Source organism: Mustela nivalis (genome assembly GCF_964662115.1).
Source record: "Mustela nivalis genome assembly, chromosome: 5".
NCBI lineage: Eukaryota > Metazoa > Chordata > Mammalia > Carnivora > Mustelidae > Mustela > Mustela nivalis.
The window spans coordinates 110,295,362-110,317,042 of NC_139024.1; the positions used below are offsets into that span (position 1 = coordinate 110,295,362).

The 21,681-nt window shown below is 35.4% G+C and overlaps 1 protein-coding gene across 2 annotated transcripts in view; it reads right to left on the bottom strand.

Annotated features, from left to right (window-relative positions):
- The window catches only part of LMBRD1 (LMBR1 domain containing 1), a 132,588-nt gene that overhangs the window by 68,311 nt on the left and 42,596 nt on the right, over positions 1 to 21,681 (bottom strand). For both annotated transcript variants that reach the window (XM_082731793.1, XM_082731794.1), the window contains 2 exons: positions 17,389 to 17,477; positions 14,321 to 14,394 (listed from right to left, as the gene is read on the bottom strand). In XM_082731793.1, coding sequence (XP_082587919.1) covers positions 14,321 to 14,394; positions 17,389 to 17,477 — 163 coding nt within the window. The remainder of the gene's footprint in view (positions 1 to 14,320; positions 14,395 to 17,388; positions 17,478 to 21,681) is intronic.

Genomic DNA, 21,681 nt, shown 5'->3' on the forward strand with positions numbered 1-21,681 from the left:
TTGAATGTGATGTCAGCTGTGGGTCTGTCATATACGGGCTTCATTAATGTCATACACAGCCTTCACTATGTTAAGGAATGTTCCGTTTATACCCATTTTGTTGAGAGTTTTTATCATAAACAAACATTGAATTATGTCAACAGTTTGTCTGCATCTATTGAGATGATCATATGATTTTCATCATATATTTTGTTAGTGAAGTGTATCACATTGATTGATTTGCAAATGTTAAACCATCTTTATATCCCTGAAATAAATCTCACTTGGTGATGGTGTACGATCCTTTTCATGTATTGCTTTGGTTTCTTGAGAATTTTAGTATCTGTGTTCATCAGGGTATTTGCCTATAGTTTTTTCTGCAGTGTCTTTGTCTGGTTTTGTTAATAGGGTAATGCTGGCCTCATAAAATGAGTTTGGAAGTGTTCCCTCCTCTTCAATTTTTTGTAATAGTTTCAGGCAGATAAGATATTAACTCTTCTTTAAATTGTGGTAAAATATATGTGTGAAGCCATCTACATCTCGCCTTTTATTTCTTGGAGTTTTTGGTAGATGACTCAGTTTCATCTTCAGATTTTATATTCTTCATGGTCAATTTTAGAAAATTGTTTCTAGAAATTTATCCGACTCTTCAAGGTTGACTAATTTGTTGGCATATAATTATTTATAGTATTTTATGATCCTTTTAATGTTACCAGTTGTAACTTCTTTTTCATTTCAGATTTGATTTTATTTGGGTTTTTTCATTTCAGATGACTTATTTTATTTTTTTATGAGTCTGGCTAAAGGTCTGTCAATTTTGTTTATCATTTCAAAGAACCAGCTCTTTGTTTCATTGATCTTCTCTGTTGTTTTTTGTTCCTATTTATTTCTACTCTGATCTTTATTCTTTATTTCCCTCTACTAACTCTGGGGTTGTTTGTTCTTCTCTAATTCTTTTATGTACATTGTTAATGTCACATTTTTCTTGTTGCTTGAGGTAGGCTTGATTGTTATGAACTTGCCTCTTAAACCTGCTTTTGCTGCATCCTAGAGATTTTGGAATGTTGTGTTTCATTTTCATTTGTCTCAAGGTACTTTTAGATTTCCTCTTTGATTCCCTTGCTGACCCACTGGTTGTTTAACAACATGTTGTTTAGCTTCCACATATTACTGTTTGTTTGTTTATTTATTTGACAGAGAGAGACAGAAGTACAGGGAGTAGGAGAAGAAGGCTTCCCACCAACCAGGGGGCCTGATGCGAGGCTCGATCCCAGGACTCTGGGATCATGACCTGAGCGGAAGGCAGATGCTTAACAAGTGAGCGACCCAGGTGCCCCACGTGTTACTGTCCACCCAACCCAGTTTTCTTCTAAGATGTAACTGATTTATAGTTTCATAGCATTGAGGTTGGAAAGATACTTGATATGATTTCAATCTTCTTAAATTTACTGAAACTTGTTTTATGGCATAACATATGAACTATCCTAGACATGCGTATTTGAAAAGAATGTGTATATTGCTGTTTTAGGATAGAATGTTCTACACGTATCAAAGTCCATCTAGTCTAAAATGACACTTAAAGCCAATGTTTCCTTATTGATTTTGTCTGGATGGCCAATTCATTGATCCAAGAGAGTATTAAAATCCACTACTATTACTATATTGCTATTTCTCCTATTATTTCTGTTACTATCTACCATTTATATTTAGGTACCCCAAATTGGGTACATAAACAATTAAAATGCTATATCCTCTAGACTGAGACCTTTATTAATATGTAATGCCCTTCTTTGTTTTTCTTATCATCTTGGTTTTGTTAAAGTCTATTTTGTCGGATAGAAGTGTTATTACCCCAGCTTTCTTTCCGTTTCCATGGTATATCTTTTTTCCATCCCTTCATTTTCAATCTGTGTGGGTCGTTACATTTGAAGTAAATCTCTTACAAGCAGCATGTAGAAAGATCCTGTTTTTTTGTTTTTTTTTTTTTTAAATCCATTCAATCACCTACATCTTTTGATTGGAGAACTTAGTCCATTTAAAGCAATTATTGAGGGCACTTAGATGGCTCAGTTGGTTAAGCATCTGCCTTCAGCTCAGGTCATGATCTTGGGGGGGAACTGAGTCTTGCATCAAGCTCCCTACAGAGAGCCTGCTTCTCCCTCTGCTTCTACCCCTCCTCCCCACTCTAGCTCTCTCTCACTCTATCTCAAATAAATATGTAAATCTTTAAAAAATAAAAATTGACAGGTATGTATTATTTTGCTAATTGTTTTCTAATTTTGTGGTTTCTCTTTGTTCCTTTCTTCCCTCTTCCCTGTGGTTAGACTTGTTTTATTTAGTGTTTAGTTTCCTTTCTCTTTTCCTTTTGTAGATTTCCTACAAGTTTTTTTTTGTGGTTAATGTGTGGTTCATATAGAATATCTCATGTAAATAAAATCTCTTTTAAGTTGAAAGCAAGTTAATTTGGAATACATCCCAAAGCTTTACAGATTTACTTCCCCTATCCACATTCTGTATTTTTGAAAACATATTTTACATCTTATTTTATGTATCCCTTCACTGATTATATAGATATTTTAGAAAAAAAGCATGCATGTGCACGTGTTTAAGGGGAGGAGCAGAGGAAGAAGGAGACAGAGAATCTCAAGCATATGCCCACTGAGCACAGAGCCCAATGTAGGGTTCAATCTTATGACATAAGCTCAAATCAAGAGTCAACTAACTGAGCCACCCAGGCGCCTAATTATATTTTTAATTTTACTATCTTGTCTTTAACCCTTCATACTTTAGGGGCAATGAATTCCCTCAGCTTTTGCTTATATGGGGAAACTATTACCTCTCCTTCAATTCTAAATGATAATCTTGCCAGGTAGAAAATTCTTGGGTGGCAGTTTTTCCCTTTCAGCTCTTTAAATATGTTATGCTTCATAAATAAATGTTAGTTATGCCACTCCCTTGTCTGGCCTATAAAGTTTCTGCTAAAAAATCTGCTGATGGCATTAGAGTTTCCCCTGTATGTAATATGTTGCTTTTCTCTTGCTGTTTTTAAGATCCTCTCTTTATGCTTACCTTTTACCATTTTAATTACAATGTGTCTGAGATTGTTTCTTGTTGAGCTCATCTTGTTTGGAACTCCCAGGGCTTCCAGAACCTGGATGTGTTTTCTTCTCCAGATTATGTAAGTTTTCAGCCATTATTTCTTCAAATAATTTTTCTAGCCCTTTCCCTCTTTTATCCCCTCTGAGAACTTTTATTGTTACTCCACTTGATGTAGTTCCTGAGGTCCCTTAAGTTGTCCTCACTTTTAATTCTTTTCATTTTGCTTCTCTGTCTAGATGTCTCCCATTACTTTGTCTTCAAGCTTTGCCTTCATGCTCCTGTTTTACCATTTCTGCTACTGAATCCCTCTACTGTATTTTTTCAGTTCTGTTATAATTTCTATTTGATACTTTCTTGTATTTTCTCTGGCTCTGCCAAGGTTCTTGTGTTCATCCACTCTCCCACCAACATTGCTAAGTATCTTCATGACTATTACTTGAATTCTTTATCAGGTAGGTTGCTATCTCCCTTTCATTAAAGTTTTTTCATGGAGATTTGCCTTATTTTTTGGTTTGGAACGTATTCTTTGATCTCCTCATTCTGCCTCTCTGTATATTAAGTGAAATTGCTACCTCCCTCAGTCTTGAAGGGGTGGTCTTGTTTAACAGCTGGTTCATGTAGGCCATTAGAGCTATCTCCCTTGTCCATCAGAGCCAGACACTTCATATGGGCAACCACTCTATGGGCTACATGTGCCCACCAGTTGTGATACAGCCAGTACTATTGTACGGAGAGGTCGGGGCTCAGGGCATTCACCCTGCCCAGCTGTGGCTCAGACACTGTGCAGGTAGAGTGGCGTAGCTGCTTGCCCATCACAGTTATGGCTCAGTCTCTATGCTGATTAGGTGGGGCTTAGGGTGTCCCTGGAAGCTAATTACAGCTTACCTGCTGCTAGGGAAGGACGCGACTCTGGCGCTTACCAACCAAGTTGTATCCCATATGTGGCACAGGGAAGGTGGGACTCAGGTCACTGGACCAACTGGTTTGGGGCTTGGGTGCTGCACAGTGAGGGTGGGGTTCAGTGCACTTTCCCAGACCAGTTACAATTTGGTTCTGTGCATAGGCTGGGCAGGGTTTAGTGCAGCCACCTGGACTCATTGCAGCTTGGTTGCTACATAGGAGAAGTAGGGATCAGGGTGCTCATCTGGCCCATTTGCAGCCCAATCGCTGAGTAAGGAGAATAGGGCTCAGAACATGAGCCTGGCCCTTTGTAGCTGGGGTGCTGTGTGGCGTGGGTGCTTGCCAGCCAGGTTAAGTTTTAAGTGGGCAGAATATGTCCTCTAGTGCTTGCATATTAGAGGGAGAGCACTAGATATGGCACTCATCTGCTGTCACCAGCAAGTTAGAATGACATTCCAAAAATGGACTCTACCAATGCTTCTATCACCAGACAAAGCATCTATAGGTCCCTGCCTTTGCCACAGCCTCCTTAAAATTAGTTAGTGGTTCTCCCTCATTTACAGGGTAGGAACTTTTCAATTTGTGGCTTTTGTGCTGATCTCAGGGAGAGCAGGTTTGTATACAAGCCACAGCAGTATCTCTGTTACCTATCTTTCTATGATTCTCCCTCTCTTAACTCCCCATTGATTTTCAAAACCAGATGTTTGTGGGGGGTCATCTTTCCAGTGCTAGCCCCTATAGTCAAGATGCCTGATGAGGGGCACAATCTCCTTACTCCTCAAAGAAAGTTCCTTATTATGGGATACTTCCTGATTATGGGGTCACCTGGGATGGGGTTGGGGGTGAGGCCATGTCTTTGACTTGCCTACACTACTTGATTTGTCTCTTTTGTATTTTGTCGTGGAGGTGCTGTTCTTCAAGTTCTCAGGTGGTTTTCAGAGAAAATTTATTCCAGGTATAGCTGTAAGTTTATTGTGTCCATGGGAGAAGGTGAGTTCAGAGTCTTCTTATGCCACTATTTTGAAACTCCCTCCGTGGCTTTTTTTTGTTTTGTTTATTTTTTATTTTATTATTTTTTTTTTTTAAAGATTTTATTTATTTATTTATTTGACAGACAGAGATCACAAGCAGGCAGAGAGGCAGGCAGAGAGAGAGAGAAGAGGAAGCAGGCTCCCTGCGGAGCAGACAGCCCAATGTGGGGCTCGATCCCAGGATGCTGAGCCTGAGCCGAAGGCAGAGGCTTTAACCCACTGAGCCACCCAGTGGCTCCTGTTTTGTTTTTTAATTAAGGAAGAATATGAGCAAAGAACATGACCAAAAAGAAATCCCAGAAATCAATTAGTTCTATCACATAATATCAACTGTTTATGGCACAATATAACTAGATAATTAATTATGAACTTATTACCCAATATTCAAATCCTTTTATTTTCTAATGAAGAAATACCTTAAAATCTTGTATTTTACATATTATTAAAACCTAAGTTAATGTTCTCATGATTTCCCCATCATCTTCCCTCCTTCCCGCCTCCCCTGCTGAAAAAATAGAAAAGATTCTGTTTCATATTAGAAGAAAATTTAATAGACAGAGTAATTTTCTTGTAATTAATCAGTTCTTATCACTTTATGCTTGTAATGACCTTGGTAAAGTATAAAAAGGAAAGAATACAAAATATCATAGCCTTAAAACACTGAAAACGTAAAAAAGCCTATGGGAGCCAAAGTATCCCACAGCTCTTCTAACCTTTCCTTACCGAGCTTTCCTAACACAATTATCATTTGACCTATTTGTTTCTTCTAGTAGTTCCATAACTTTCTAAAACATTGAAAAAGAAAAACATAAAACTTGAAGACTCTGATAAATAAGCAGTATTTACATAATAATTATTTACCAATCATCCACAGTCATATATGATATTAACACACCTATGTTGTGTTAAACCGAATTCCAAAGCAAAAATATTTTGCTAACCACAGTTTATATCCAAATAAATCCCCTGTCCTCTCAAACACCCCCAACCACCTTATTTTACCCCAATGCTTATTTAGATGGATTTGGTCCTTAAGTAGAGAACCTAGAGAACCTCAGTGTTCAATATTATTTCCCAAGGAATCTTTTGCTCTAGTCAATATCAATAATGTGGCCCTTATTTAGAGTCTACTGTCAAACACAAGGTCATCTAAATTCTTCCTGGTCTGCTGCTCTCACTTTCTATAAATCCATCTTCTACACTGTTTCCAAAGTAATCTTTAGTGCCCACGTTAGATTATGTCACTCCTGTAATTAACATCCATTAAGATCTCCAGGACTAACTAGAATAGTTTTTTAAAGTACCCTGGGAGACATCCTAGATTTGGGATAGATGACTTTAAGGCCACTACAGGAGATAAGAAGACAGGTAGCCACACAGGGATCTGCTACTACTTCAACCAGTGCAGTTCTATGTTGTACATCTAAGTTTTTAGTGTATCAGAATTTTAGGTAAGGTTGTTCAAGAGTTGTTTTGTTATTTTCTCTGTGAGAGGTAGAATTACGGGTCTTATGAACAGACTGCAATTATCTAATCCTGGCATACAAAACCTTCAAAACCTGACCCCTACCAACCTCATCTCATGTCTCACACCTCTAAATTGTTCAATGTTCTTAAAACCCTCTGGTTTTATACTACTTCTGGCTTTGTCCAGTTTCCACACTTTAGTACATGTAGTGCCTTCAACTAGAATGCCTAACTTCTCAACCCTATTTCTTCAGCAAATTTCAGTGTCTAAACTTAATTACACCACGTCTGAGAAATATGTCTTGACTTGTAAATGTGCCTTGCTTATAACTCAATTATAGTACAAACACTGTATTGGTCTGCACATTTGCTTCATCGCTAGATCTGACAAACTTGGCTAATCAGAATCACTCAGAAAATTCTTAAAAACACAGATTCCTCAGCCAGACTAGTAACAAATGCAGTAAACTATTTGGAATATAAAAACTAGGTCTTAATTATTTTTTCTCCTTCTTTTTCTCCTAATAATAATAAACCAAAAATTGTTTTAAAAAAGAAATCTTAATCTTTCCTTACATGAAATTTATTTATTTATTAGAAGAGCTGAACTTAATTCTGAAATAATATAAAAATCTTAGGAAATAAAGACATATCCTTGGTAACACCTTGTGGTAATATGGGACCAGAATACATATCTTCTTGTGAACTTTTAAGTCTAAAAAGAACAGTAAAAGAAAGCTGTCATTGTTTTGAATTATGTACCCTTTAGCTTTTTTTTTTTTAGACTGCGTGTTTAAGTTTTTAGGATTAACAGGAAATTTAACTGTAATATTTAGATTATGATAAAACTAACATAAAACATTACATAACACATTTAATCATTATAACCCGAGGTCTTTAAATAATAATCTTCTGAATTTAGCCTCAGACTTCTTTGAAAAAAAAAAATTGAATAAAAAAGCCATCCTTTTCAGAAACAAAATTTTTATTGCTTACTACTGCCCTCTAGTGAATTATCAAAAAATTAACAAGGCTAAAGATAATACATCCTTCAAAATGCTTCTAGGTTGGTTATAATTGCCTCCAATTTTATTTGTTCAAGTTCCAAAAATAAATCACCTTATGTATTAAAACCTAAAATGTTTGAATGAATATACATAAATATTTGAAAGAATACATACAGACTACAAACATTTTTAAGATAATTTTTTTAAATATTTTATTTATTTGTCAGAGAGCACAAACATGGGGGGAATAGCAGGCAGAGGAACAAGCAGGCTCTCCACTGAGTAAGGAGTCCAATGTGGGGCTCTATCCCAGGACCCTGGGATCATGACCTGAGCTGAAGCCAGATGCTTACCATAATGACCCACCCAGGTGTCCCAACATTTCTAATACCTTCTTACACTGCCCAGTTTAGAACAGCACCTTTTCCCTATGTAACTCTCTAATATCTAGAATAATAATTTCCAACCTGTGATCCTTGGATTACTGTAAAGGTACAACATCAAGTACTACTTATACACTGCATAAATGTCTAGCATATATTTGTTATACCTATTATTCAAGGATATGTATGAGCTTATGACTAATGAAACAATTCATTACACATACTCAATTAAGATTTCTCCTTTAGGGGTGCCTCGGCCGCTCAGTCGTTAGGCTTCGGACTTCGGCTCAGGTCATGATCCCAGGGTCCTGGGATTGAGCCCATGGGGCTCCCTGCTTGGTGGGAAGACTGCTTCTCCCTCTCTCATTCCCCGCTCCCCTTCTCCCTCCTTGTATTCCCCCCCTCCCCGCCAGTCAAATAAATAAATAAAATCTTAAAAAAAAAATTCTCCTTCAATTATTCATTGACTCCAAGACACCTATATATTTTCTCACATTTAACACTGGATGCATCTTTATAATCATCGGCTACAAAGAAGTCCTCATTGCAGTCATTACCTGCATGGTCACAAATTTGGTCACAGCTGGTTACATTATAGCTACTTCTCTATTTGAGTTACATGCATTCTTGCTACCACTACTGAGTTTAACTGCCACTTAAAATGTCTTTAAGATATTACTGTTGATGTGACATTGAAACAAAAAGTTAATGTGCAAGGAGAAAGAGAACAAAGGAGCAAACAGTGAAACAAATATTTATTGAAACAAGGAGCAGGGACACCTGGGTGGCTCAGTGGGTTAAGCATTTGATTCTTGGTTTCGTCTCATGAGAACGAGCCTGCATGAGGATCTGCACTGAGCATGGAGTCTGTTTGAGGTTCTCTCTCCCTCTCTGCCCCTCCCACATGTGCCTGCTCTTGCTCTCTTTCTCTCTCAAAATAAATACACAGATCTTTAAAAATAAAAAAGCATAATTCCATATTTTCTTACAAACCAACAACCAAGTGCTTTATGAGCTTAAAGGAACATACCCAAACTAAAAGCCATTTCCATTTGCCCCTCACATGGCAAGACAAGAAACAACAAAAACAGCTTACAGTTAACAGTGGGTATGTTAGCAGCTTCAAAGAAAATTCCAGAGACCAGTGGAAGACTTAAGAAATGCTGCATCATCAATTCTCTTGAAAGCATAAAAGAAATAATCTTATAAAATAAAACATGGACATGAATAACTCATTTTAAAAAGTGATTCGGAAGGCTCAGATTGCAAACGTGAAGTTTTAAGGTACATTTTTCCAATTTATTTCACTTATATTTTCTTTATTATGTATGGAGAATGATATTTTTTTTTTGGTTTTTTTTTTTGAGAATGATATTTTTTTAAAGTATTTATATAAGTCAAAAAATTAAGAAACAGATTTATGTGTATAAAAAACTCACATTAAGTATAAAACAAGAATTATAAATGATAAGAAAGAACAGGCAGATACCTCTAACAATCAGTAGCACAGATTCAATGAAACAGTACCACATGGAAGGCTGAAAAATGACTTTTGAAGAGCATTTCTCTCTTCAAAGACTACTAAAAACCAATGCTCTATTTCTATTTCCGAATCCTTAATTTACCACTGTAATTTTCTTTAATTACTTCATATTTTACATTAAATGTATATAGATTAGCATAATGTCATATGTGTAATACGTGTGTGCATATAAATATACATGTATATATATTTTTTTTAAAGATTTTATTTATTTATTTGACAGGAAGAGAGATCACAAGTAGGCAGAGAGGCAGGCAGAGAGAGAGGGGGAAGCAGGCTCCTTGCTGAGCAGAGAGCCCGATGTGGGCCTTGATCCCAGGACCCTGAGATCATGACCTGAGCCGAAGGCAGAGGCTTAACCCACTGAGCCACCCAGGCGCCCTACGTGTGTATATGGACCATATGACATGATCAAGTTTTCACTGATATGTGTATATAATAAAAAGTTCAGTCGTCACTGTTTCTACAGGTACTTCATTTGTCCATAGGCTACATTTTGTATGAAAGTATCATTATTCAACATTTCCCCACTTGGTGGCACCAAAAAATTAAAATATCTACATAAATATTTGTGTCCAGAGGTTTCATTTTTTTAATTAAAAAAATAGCATTCCCTTTCAATTTAAGATGAGAACAATAGGCAAGCTGTATGTTTTTTGACATTCTTCTACTATTAAGTGCCTAATTATTAGGTTATCCCTTAAGACATGGTAGAGTAGATACAATCCTGGTAAAATTTAAATAATCAACTAGTTTCTAAACCAAACAATAATGGGTAGCTAAGAAAATCACACTCTACCGACACATTACAAAAACTTTTCTGGTCTCAATACTAAGAGTTACAGGGTCTATAGTAGACTTTACCTTTAATAATTAGTTCTTTGCCCTCAGGGTCAAAGTACTCTAAGTATTAACTTCCCACTTTGGGAACTTTAATTAATATTAATCCCTTGGACAGCCTGCATGGCTCAGTTGATTAAGCATTCAACTTTTGATTTCAGCTTAGGTCAGGATCTCAGGGTCGTGAGACTGAGCCCTGTTTAGGCTCAACACTAAGGGTGGAGCCTGCTTAAGATACCCTCTCTCGGGCGCCTGGGTGGCTCAGTGGGTTAAGCCGCTGCCTTCGGCTCAGGTCATGATCTCGGGGTCCTGGGATCGAGTCCCGCATCGGGCTCTCTGCTCAGCAGGGAGCCTGCTTCCCCCCCCCTCTCTGCCTTAGATCTACTTGTGATTTCTCTCTGTCAAATAAATAAAATAAAATCTTTAAAAAAAAAAAAGATACCCTCTCTCCATCTCCCTCTGCTCCTTCTCCTGCTTGCATGCATATTCTCTCGTGAAGTGAAAGGAAGTAAAATAAAATAAATAAATCTCTTCTACTTTCCAAGAATATATACTATGCCCTCTTTCCATGTTCCACCATATGAAAAACTCAATTCTCAAGCTTTTCCATAACAAGTTAGGACAAAACTTTGTATCTGCAAGCAAATATGATAATTAGTACTATTAACCACCTCTCCATAATAAAATCACCTATCTATAAACAGCTTATTTTCAACTAGCTTTTTAAATAAAGTTTGAGTATTAATGGCCCATTTTTACAGATGGGGAATCTAAGTTCAGATATTAGATTTTATATAAAGACTTTCACTCATAACTAGTGCTCAAGTATAAATGCCATCTCTCCCCTTAAACAGGGTCTCCTCTATACACAGTAGATAGTAAAACTGGACAGACTGGTTTGGTAGCAAAACATCCTTCCACTGAGTTCTGACATAAATGATGTCTGTCTGTCTCTCCCCTCCCCCAAGTAACTACCACCCAACTTTCAATACCTCCTTTGATTTACTCATCTTTTCATAAACCACCTTCTCAACGATCATGATACAACTGCTATTAGCATCTGGTTTTACTTTCACTACAAGATGTGGAAAGAGCTGTAAATTATAGTTTACCATACTAAACTGTGAATATTCAACAATCTGAGCTACTACTGACTGCTAGGTGACCAATAAATTCCAAGACCTGGTAAATTTCTAAATTAAATCCTCACAGTCTTATTAAACATTATTCGCAGTTTAGAAATGAGTAAATTTAGACAGTAAAGTTCAAGAGATGCATAGATTTAAAAAGAATCTACATATAAGACTCTCTACCAAGGATCACATTTTATTGCCTATGCTACTTAAAGAAAAAATATAACTCTTAGATAGTATGACCTGACTATGCTGTTAAATTGGACCCTCTTACCACCCCCCCACCCCGAGCTTAGATCTTAAGGGACCCCTTCCTACCTATTCAGCATACTTTCTATGTCTTTTAGCTTCCCAACCTGGGCCCCATCATAAAGTCCTCTGCACTCTAAAAAGGTAAAGTTCTTCTAAGGATATCTTAACTAAGTTGGTATGACTATTTTATTTGGTTTGATTATTTAAATGATAACTTTCAGTTTGAGTTAGAGTAATATAAAATACTAGTTCAAAATATATACTTTACAGTAATATCATTCCTACAGGGAAGCTCTCTTTCAAAGAATTTTAATAATTTCACAGATTTTTCCCACTCCCACTCATCACTGCCACAGCTTATGTAATTCAGAGCCACCAGAGTAATAGTGTTAAAATGTTAGACAGATCTTACTATTTCTCCTTTTAAAACCTTCCAATGGTTTCTAATAGCAATCAAAATAAAATTCAAAATTCTAACCATGGTGCATAAGGCTCTACATAACTTGGCCTCTGGCTATTTCTCATCTAAATCTCAGCCATCTCTTCCCTGGTTAACTGAATTCCAGCCACACCGGCTTTGCCTCTTTGCTCTTACCTGAACACAGCATACATGTGCCTATCTCAGGATTTCTGCTTAGTCTTGCTTCATGGCTGGCTCAGTCACTTTACTCAGGTCTCTGTCAAGTGTTAGAGTCACTTGACAGTCACTCCTGACCTTTATAGTAGAACCAGCTTCCAGTAGAACCAGTTCCAGTAGAACCAGCTGCCTTATTTTTTTCATAGCAAATACCATTTGACTACTGGAAGACAATCTTCCATGGGTCTCTCATTTTTGCACACCTTGCAAACCAGGCATAAATGCTCGTTTTTTTCTTTACTATCTTTTCAAGGATGTTTATATAGCCAAATAGCCTCGGAAAACAAAGACTGCATCTTCCTCTGGAGCAAAGGGCAAGTAGACTTACTGTCCATTATAAAAGATTTACCTTCCCTAAGTTCAAAGTTCCTCTTCTATATGAGAGTATCATCTGGTGTGCCTCACACTGCCTCATTGGAACTGAAACTCAGGAAACCAGCACAAGAAAATGCTAATGGTATGGCTATTGTTATTGCTGTAATATAAAAGTCTTCGTCTTTGACTCAGAAGTCTTGCATTTATAGCCAACATCCACTGAACTATAGCAGGCTACATATAGGTTAAAATCTTAGATTTTAGACCCTTCAAAGTTCTTGATGTTAACTTTACATATTGGTTTCCTCTTTTTCCATTTGTTTCTCCTGACTAATCTTTTATCAACTGTTATATACTCATTTTCCTATAATTTTCAAAGCACTTTTACACAGTATCATTTGACCTTCAAAAATCTCTAAGAGGCATTTTTTAAATCTCATTTAATGGGAAAGACACTGACCCAGGAAGGTTAAAAAAAACATGCAGAATTACCTTACCACATCAATCACAGAACAGCAATTAGAGAACAGGTTGAACTCCTAATTTGTTGTTAATTTGTGACTGTTTCTTACAAGACAAGGAGGGTATCTGGGTGGCTCAGTTAGTTAAGTCATGATCTCAGGATGGTGGGATCAAGCCCTGTGTGGACTCATGCTGAGGAAGGAGCCTGCTCAGGATTCTCTCTTCCTCCCTCTACCCATCACCCTGCTCACACCCTCTCTCCAAAAAGGGAAAAAAAAAGAAAAGACAAATAAATAAGATAGCACACATATATTCTGTAAGACGGAAGAATAATTATCCACTAATAGTAGGACAAATTCCTTATGTAGTAATCCATGAAAAAAAGAGCAATAAAGAAAACAGATGATCCAAATAAACACCTGACAGATATTAAAATGCATGTATTTTAGACTGCTTTTATTCTAAATGATGACTCTTGAATAATTATGTAACAAAATTAGATTCTGCTATCACACTAAAAGCCCATTTCTTTCATGTCTAAAGACAGATATATCAGAACAATATCCAAAAATGTTTTCTTTGTAAGCAGTATTTCCCATTTCTGCAAGAATTAAGAATTCTGTAAACAAAATTAATCTGAAAAGATTCTAGATAACTTAAAGCTTCCTACACCACTCTTTTTCAAGAGGTAGGTAAGAAGCACTTATTGTTGGTTTTTCCTCTGTAATTTAAGCAAAAAATTCAAAAAGTAGACTGTACATAGTTTGGCAGGCTATAACTCATACCTTACTATCTCCAGAAAGACTAAAAAAAAAAAAAAGAAAAGAAAAGAAAAGAAAAGGCAGTTTCTCAGAGAATAAGATTAGATTCTATATGTTAAGGAAATATTTTATTGTATAACATATCTAACTTTAAAAACCCCATATACCCAAGTAGGATGAATCTACTACATCAGTAATAGATACTGATCTACATTTCAGAGCTTATAAATCACTAAATCTACTAATGCATAATATATAACCATCTTCAAGGTTCACAAGTTATAAAATGTTTCTGAATATTAAATTTTAAAAATATAGATAAAATTATTGTGACTAAGTAGTTAAAAATTTACCCTCCTCTTCAATAAAGAAAACTTAAGAAAATGAAGAAGCAAAGCACTAAAATATTAAAGAGGAAAATATAATTAATTGAGTACATGACTAAGGTAAAATGAAATTGCTTCATAAAGTAATTTCTTAATTTTAACTCAATTATCGCCATTACACTTACTGTGTAAGTTATAGCTGCCAACATTCCAATCAAGGTCAGAGAACTAATAGAAAATGACAATGCAGCTAAACCATCTGCAAAGGAAGCAGAACTTTGTTAAAAATGTACACATATACTATTAAAATGTTTATATTTAAAAAATCAATATAAAGATATAAAAACTGGGTTTCTTACACATTCTGAAGGAAAAAACCTAATGTGTATTCCTCATCTTTGAAGTACCAACTCCAAGTGGAGAAAATCTCCACACCCAACATGGGGCTTGAACCCCCAACCCTGAGATCAAGAATTACATGCTTTATTGACTGAGCTAGCAAGGTGGCCTGAGAAAAGAGTTTTGGGTTTTTTGTTTTTTTTTTTAAGATTTTATTTATTTATTTGACAGACAGAGATCACAAGTAGGCAGAGAGGCAGGCAGGGCTCGAGAGGAAGGGAAGCAGGCTGCTTGCTGAGCAGAGAGCCTGATGTGGGGCTCAATCCCAGGACCCTGGGATCATGACCTGAGCCAAAGGCAGAGGCTTTTAACACACCAAGCCACCCAGGTGCCCTGAGAAAAGAGTTTTTTAAAGGACTCTTCACAAACTGATTTGCAAAAGATCTTTTGGAGTAAGATTTTTTCTTTCACTTCTTAAAGAGAGAAAAGTATTATCTAATTGTTGAGCCTAAAATGAAATCACAAAAATATTAGATGCTCAAAAGGTGGCAAAAAAACAGTCCTAGACTTTCTGAATGGCAGTCCTTGAGAAATAATATTACATAGGAAAGCCACTGACACTGACTACTTCTCTTCCTTCTGCCATCAATGCTGATACTCCCAGTTTCTTTCTTAATTTTCAAACACGTTTTCAACATACAGTCTAAACTAAAATTTAAAGAATTAACTTCATTCTTTAATTTGAAAGGAGTTAGACTGCCCATCTGGTAGGTAAAAAACAAAACCAAATAAAAAGCAAACACAAAGAGGAAATAAACTCCAACAAAGTACCAACACAGGAATACTATGTTAACAAGTTAGACACAGTCAGGTACCTAAGGGAAGGCCAATAAGTCAGAGGCAAGACTGACACTTTTAAATAATTGGATTATACAAAGAGACACTTTGAATATTTGAATATTCATAAATGGGAGTAATACTAATTTGAATATTTGTAAATGGGAGTAATACTAATTTTTTCAGTTTCAATACAGGTCCTACTGAACCTGTTTTGATCTAGTTAAAATGCAGGTCCTGTGGAAACAAATATAATTTTAATTTAATGCATATTAATCTTTAATGAATAACAATAAAATCAGAATTATTTATCTTCTTAAAACTCATGCCTCAGTTTTATGTAACACCTGACAAAAGTATACTAATAAACAAATTCATGAACTATGTATGCCTAATTTTTAAGCCTTCATTTCATAAAACTAAAATATTAGATGTTATTAAGTCAAAAACATTCTGATGCTATTACCTTCTTGATTATACCAGAATTATCAACAGAAAGTATTCATAAAACTAGCAGAAGTGCACCTGGGTGACTCGGTTAAGCAACTGCCTTTGGCTCAGGTCATGTTCTTAGGCTTCTGGGCTGGAGCCTGGTGTTGGGCTTCCTGCTCAGCAGGAGTCTGTTTCTCCCTCCTCCCTGGCTTTCTGCCCCTCTCCCCTGCTCATGCACTCTAAAAAAAATCTCTTAAAAAAAAAACAAAAACTAGGAGAGATCTGGTAGTTAGCTGACAGCAATATATCACAATATCAGAAATAGAAAAATGTGAGAAAATATGCACCCTACAACTGATCTGGAGTATTATGTTAACATATCTGGCCAGTCAAAAAAGTTAGTGTTACTAATACTAATAAGCGAAATGTGCTCTAGGGTATGGTGTTTAAGATTTGAGATAAAAGAAATAATGCTAAGACTAAAGAGCATGAGATTACAGAAATTAGAAAAATGCTACCTATGTAATTACTAATCCAAGTTATACTAATACTCAAAGACTAGTGTATAACTTAATGTTTAAGGCAGAAGAGTAGTTACTCAAGAGACCTGAAGGAGTTAACTATAAGAAAAGAAGCAATGTATTTCTCAGTAACGGGATCAGGAGCATAAATCCTGACAATTCAGTATTAGTACATGCCAGCACTGCTATCCTAGTTCTTGCTAGTATCAGCAAGATATTAATGGACCATGATTTACACAATGAAATCTTAAGTGGAAAGCAAGAAAATTAAGAAGTTGTACAGCAAAGATTCCAAAACTTAATTTAATCATCATTTAATATTGTAACTAGATCAAGAAAAAGAAATGCTGATCAAGACTATATATAGTAACTTATTAAAAAGAATAAATACAAAAGCAATAAACATTTTTCAGGTTTATAAAATATTCTAGGTTTCTTAATAAAATTATTACCAAGTTCAAACGCACATGAAATTCTGAGTAATGAGATACACATTCTTATCTGATACCGGTTTCTAATATCAACTGCATTTTTCAATGATTGTGCATCTTTCTATAACCTAACTTCCTGAACCTGCCTATTTTTTTCCCTCTAAAAACCTAAGTCACACTAATAAAGTTAAGGAAAACTTCTGGAAAAGCAATTCCAAAATGTGTTGGTGAGGTGTATTTATAATAAAATATTATTTCATTTGTATGAAACATCTGTGACTTATATTCTACATAAAAATGACTTAATGATGATCAAACAGCAATATGTATTCTCTCACTGGCTAAAGATTAAAAATAAAAAACAATATATCAAGCACATTTCTTTAACATATTCTATATAATCCCAAGTGAATTAACAAACATGTAGGAATCATAAAACCTTCAATGCTAAAATACTTTGAAGATTATATTTTTGTTTCAACTTGGTAAGTATATGAAGAGATTTCCCTACATAATAGCTGGAATTGAATCTTAACAACACAAGGCTCCTAATTTTTCTAGCGCACGTTTAGCCACAAGGTAAAAGAACTGTGAGATTAAATTCTTAACATTGTAAAAACAGACTACTCAGGAAAGTCCCAAGAGTCACAAAATATGAACTATTATGAATATTTTTTTAAAAAGAATACTTACGACTACTTCCAAGTTCTTCAAACAGGAACTTTACTTTTTCCCACTCTGTAGAATTTTTGTTATTAGGAACATTCAGAGGAACAAAAGCTCTACAAAAAAGAAAATAAATCTGGTTAATGGCTGTTAAAGATAAAACTTTAAATAAAAGGAAATGGTCTAAAACTCAATTCCTTTTTTTTTTCTCTCCTAAAATTTTATTCACTTATTTATTTGAGAGAGAGAACAAGAGAGCAGAAGCAGGGGGAGCAGCAGAGGGAAAGGAAGAAGCAGGCTCCCCACTGAGCAGGAAGCTGATGAGGGGCTGGATCCCAGGACCCTGGGATTATGACCTTAGCCAAAGGCAGATACTTAACCAACTGAGCCACCCAGGCTCCCCTCTAAAACTCAGTTTCTAATAAATCAATAGATCTATAAGTAATAAATTTCTAATAAATCAATAGATCAATAAATCTAATAGATCAATGGCCCCCACCACATACATACAAATTAACAACCAAATCTGCACACGTACAGAGGGGTTTGATAAGTTTCCTACCTATGTGTTTACCATATTATAAATTTCATTTAATAGTTTTATTATTGCATTCAATATAATTAGTTTCCTTTGTGGTCCTACGTATTTTATTTTTTGCATTTAAAATATTTTGAGAAGGAGCCATGGGCTAAAGATGATCTAAAAGGTCCATGGTCCAAAAAACCCAAGAATTTCTATATTAAATTGGAAAAACAGAATATACATATATGTAATGATTTCAATATATTTATATACATGGAAAAGAACAGAAAGGAAATATACCAAAATAAACAGTAAATATCTTATTGTAAAACTAAGGATAATTTTTACTTTCTTCCTAGCATTTTTTAATGTCATTCAAGATTCTAAATAATACACATAGTGAAAATAGTTTCTATTTATTTTTCAATCCACAGCTGAAGGGGCATCATAAAATAACAGTGACAGTTAGCTTCTTAGGACTTGCTCTAGATGCTCAAACTGGGAGAAAATAAAAGAAAGAAATGAGAGAAACAAACAAGAAAGAAAGGACAAAGAAAAAAAATCAAGAAAATAGAAAGAAAGGAAGAAAAGAGAAGGGAAAGAAGAAAACAAGTCAGAAAAAAGACTAAAGGGCTGGGTATCCATTAAAATGTGATGTGCAGAATCAAACAGAAATATAAGAAATAACTCTAATACTACTGTCTTTTTAACCTAATTTTAATTGTAAACAAAGCACAAAGATCTATCCTCTTTTGTAAAGAAGAAATACTAAGAGTTCAACAATATACTAAGTACCTTATAATGTGTACAAGTAAAACAAAGTAATCATTCAACTTTTTTTTTTAAACCTTTACTCCTTGGTACTACTGATACTTATTATTCTTACAAAAAGATGAATGGTCTGAGCATGTCCGGAGGTTATTTAAATTTCTAGCCGTTTGTACTGATGTACATTTACTACACTCTTAATCTTGGAGACTAACTTCACACCACTTTCAGAAAGAAAAGTGAGTACTCACACAGAGAGCAATAAATGTAAAAAATTCACCACTGCTCTGCCATAAGATCAAAAACGAATAAAAGCAGTAAAGTGGAATTAAAAAATTTAAAAAAACTTGCAAATTATACTTCTATAATGATATTAACTTATTTGCATTTGAACAAAAGTATAAACCAAGCAAGAAAAAACTACCTATATAATATTCCTCCATTTCATTTGAACAGGGTTTTTTTTTCCAGATATATATACATTTTTTTTCTGAAAAGTTTATTTTGAATTTGTTAATTGGGAATGACCAATTCTGTGAGTATGGGAAAAACTTCTATGCTGTATAAAATATCACTGATTTTATCATTAAAATAGAAATATGTATTACAAATATCTAAAAATAGTATTCATACTTAGAAAAATTTTTTATCTATGTCAGTTTTAGGTGACCAAAGGTTCTGCCCAATAGGAGAAAAAAATTAAGTCTGATAACAACTACATGTTCAAACTCTTGAGCTGGACTCTGCAGTTCAAAATTTAACAAAGAACTTTCTATGACAAAAGAAAAAAAAATGTTTTGGTTTAAAGGTTAAATGGCCCAAACTACTGTCAGAATGACTTCAGGAAAATACTTATTTTGAGGAGATCCAGCAGAGTTAACATTTTAGCACTTACTTTTAGGTAGGAACTAGAGGGAGTAACAAAAGCACAAACCCCAAAGCAGGTTCTCCTCAACTAGGGAAATCTTTTCACCAGGACTATATAATCTAGGAAAAAGATGTGAAATATTTTCACATAAACTAAGAAAAACATATATAGGCTGAATTCATCTATATATCCTGAACAGTAATACTCAAAACATTTCACAACCAATTTGGCAAAGATACAAACTAGTCAACAGAGACAATGGCCTTAATTTTGGAAGACCCTGCTGAGTTAGGCTCTAACCACTTTAAATGGGCCTAGGATGAGTAGAGAAGACTCAGGAAGGCAGAGCCGCAGCTGACTGACATGCAAGCATTTCAACCTCTTAACAACCAAAAGGAACAAACTAATGTTCACTGGAGAAATGTCAACCTGTAGACAAAGATCTATGAAAAGAAAGGAATACCTCCCAACAGATACAAAGGCAACCAAAACTAAAGTCAGATGTGTCTTGAATACAGATACATCAATTTTGATGAGGAGGTAGCATTTCATAAGGTTATCAGCCATTTACTAAATGATGATGATAGTAAAGTAACCCAGAGTAAGTGTATAATGAGATTTATGTGTTAAAAAGTACAGGCATTTTCTTAATCTCAGTTTCTCGCAAAATAAAAATGCAGAAAAAGAACCTTAGCTTCCAAAAACACACAACACTAGATCAAGATAAGACCTGGAGCCTCAAAGGTTATAAATTTCTTTTACACTCTTAAAAACAGTAAAACTGAAAAACCACTTATTAAAAATACTTTATACCCAATCTGACTCACTGTATTAGTTTCATACAGATTATCTCTTAAGGAAAAGACAAACGAAAGGCTAACGAATTTCAGTAGATAAGAAACTGAAAGGATAAATTCAGTAGAATAAAAAATATGATTTTCACATCTTATACCCAATCACCAGTCATATTTATCTTCCAAATAGCTTATTAGCTTCTTCTTCTCTGCTCTCTTTGTAACTACTCTAGTTCAGACCCTCATCTGTCACTGGAATTATTACAATGATTACAACAATTACATTACTATTACAACGATTTCTATCTACCATTTATATTTCAATTCTCCAACCCAACTCCCAAATGCCCCTTTCAAATGCATCTTTCATGGTGCTTTAATTCTTAGAATAAATTTATATGTCATTACTTTCATGCATTCACATACACACACACACAAATGTATACACATATTCACTGTCTTTCAATTGTTCAGCAGGATAAAACTCAAAATTTCTTAAACATTGTTTACAAGACCCAGAGTCTACCTGGCTAATGTCATGGCCTATCCCTTACCTACACCAATACCTGAAATGTCACATACTTTTTTTTTTTTTGTATTGAGGTGGGTGAGAGTTTAAATTCACATTACCTGTAGGGCACTTGGGTGCCCAGTCAGTTGAGTGTCGGACTCTTGAATCTGGCTCAGGTCTTGATCTCAGGGTTGTGAGATTAAGCCCTGCATCCAGCTCAGCACTGAGTGTGGAGATTACTTGGGATTCTCTCTCTCTCTCTTTCTCTCTCTCCCCACCCTCCTCTGACCCCTCCCCTTGCCCCTCTTGAGCAATCTCTCTAAAAAAAGAAAATAATAATTAATTAAATTTAAAAAAATATGGTCGCCTGGGTGGCTCAGTCAGTTAACTCTCTGCCTTTGGCTCAGGTCATGATCCCAGAGTCCTGGGATCGAGCCCCACGATGGGCTCTCTACTCAAAAGGGAGCCTGCTTCTCCCTCTCACTCCGCCTGCTGCTCTGCCTACTTGCGCTCTCTCTCTCTCTAATACATAATCTCTGCCTTGGTTTCTCTCTCTTGCTCTCTTTAAAAAAATTTTTTTCACGTTACATATTTTATATCATTCTTCAAATATTACATGTTAACTGCAGCCTCTCGGCTACCACAATGTTATGGACTCAACTCGTCTCTCTAAAATTCAAATGTTGAAGCCCTAACCACCACTGTGATGATATTTGGATACTGGGCCTTTAGGGAGGTAATTAAGGTCAAATGAGTTCCTAAGGGTAAGACTCTAATCCAATAGGATTTGTATTCTTATAAGAAAAGGAAGAGATACTAGACAAGTACTCTCTCCCTGTTAGCACAGAGTAAAATA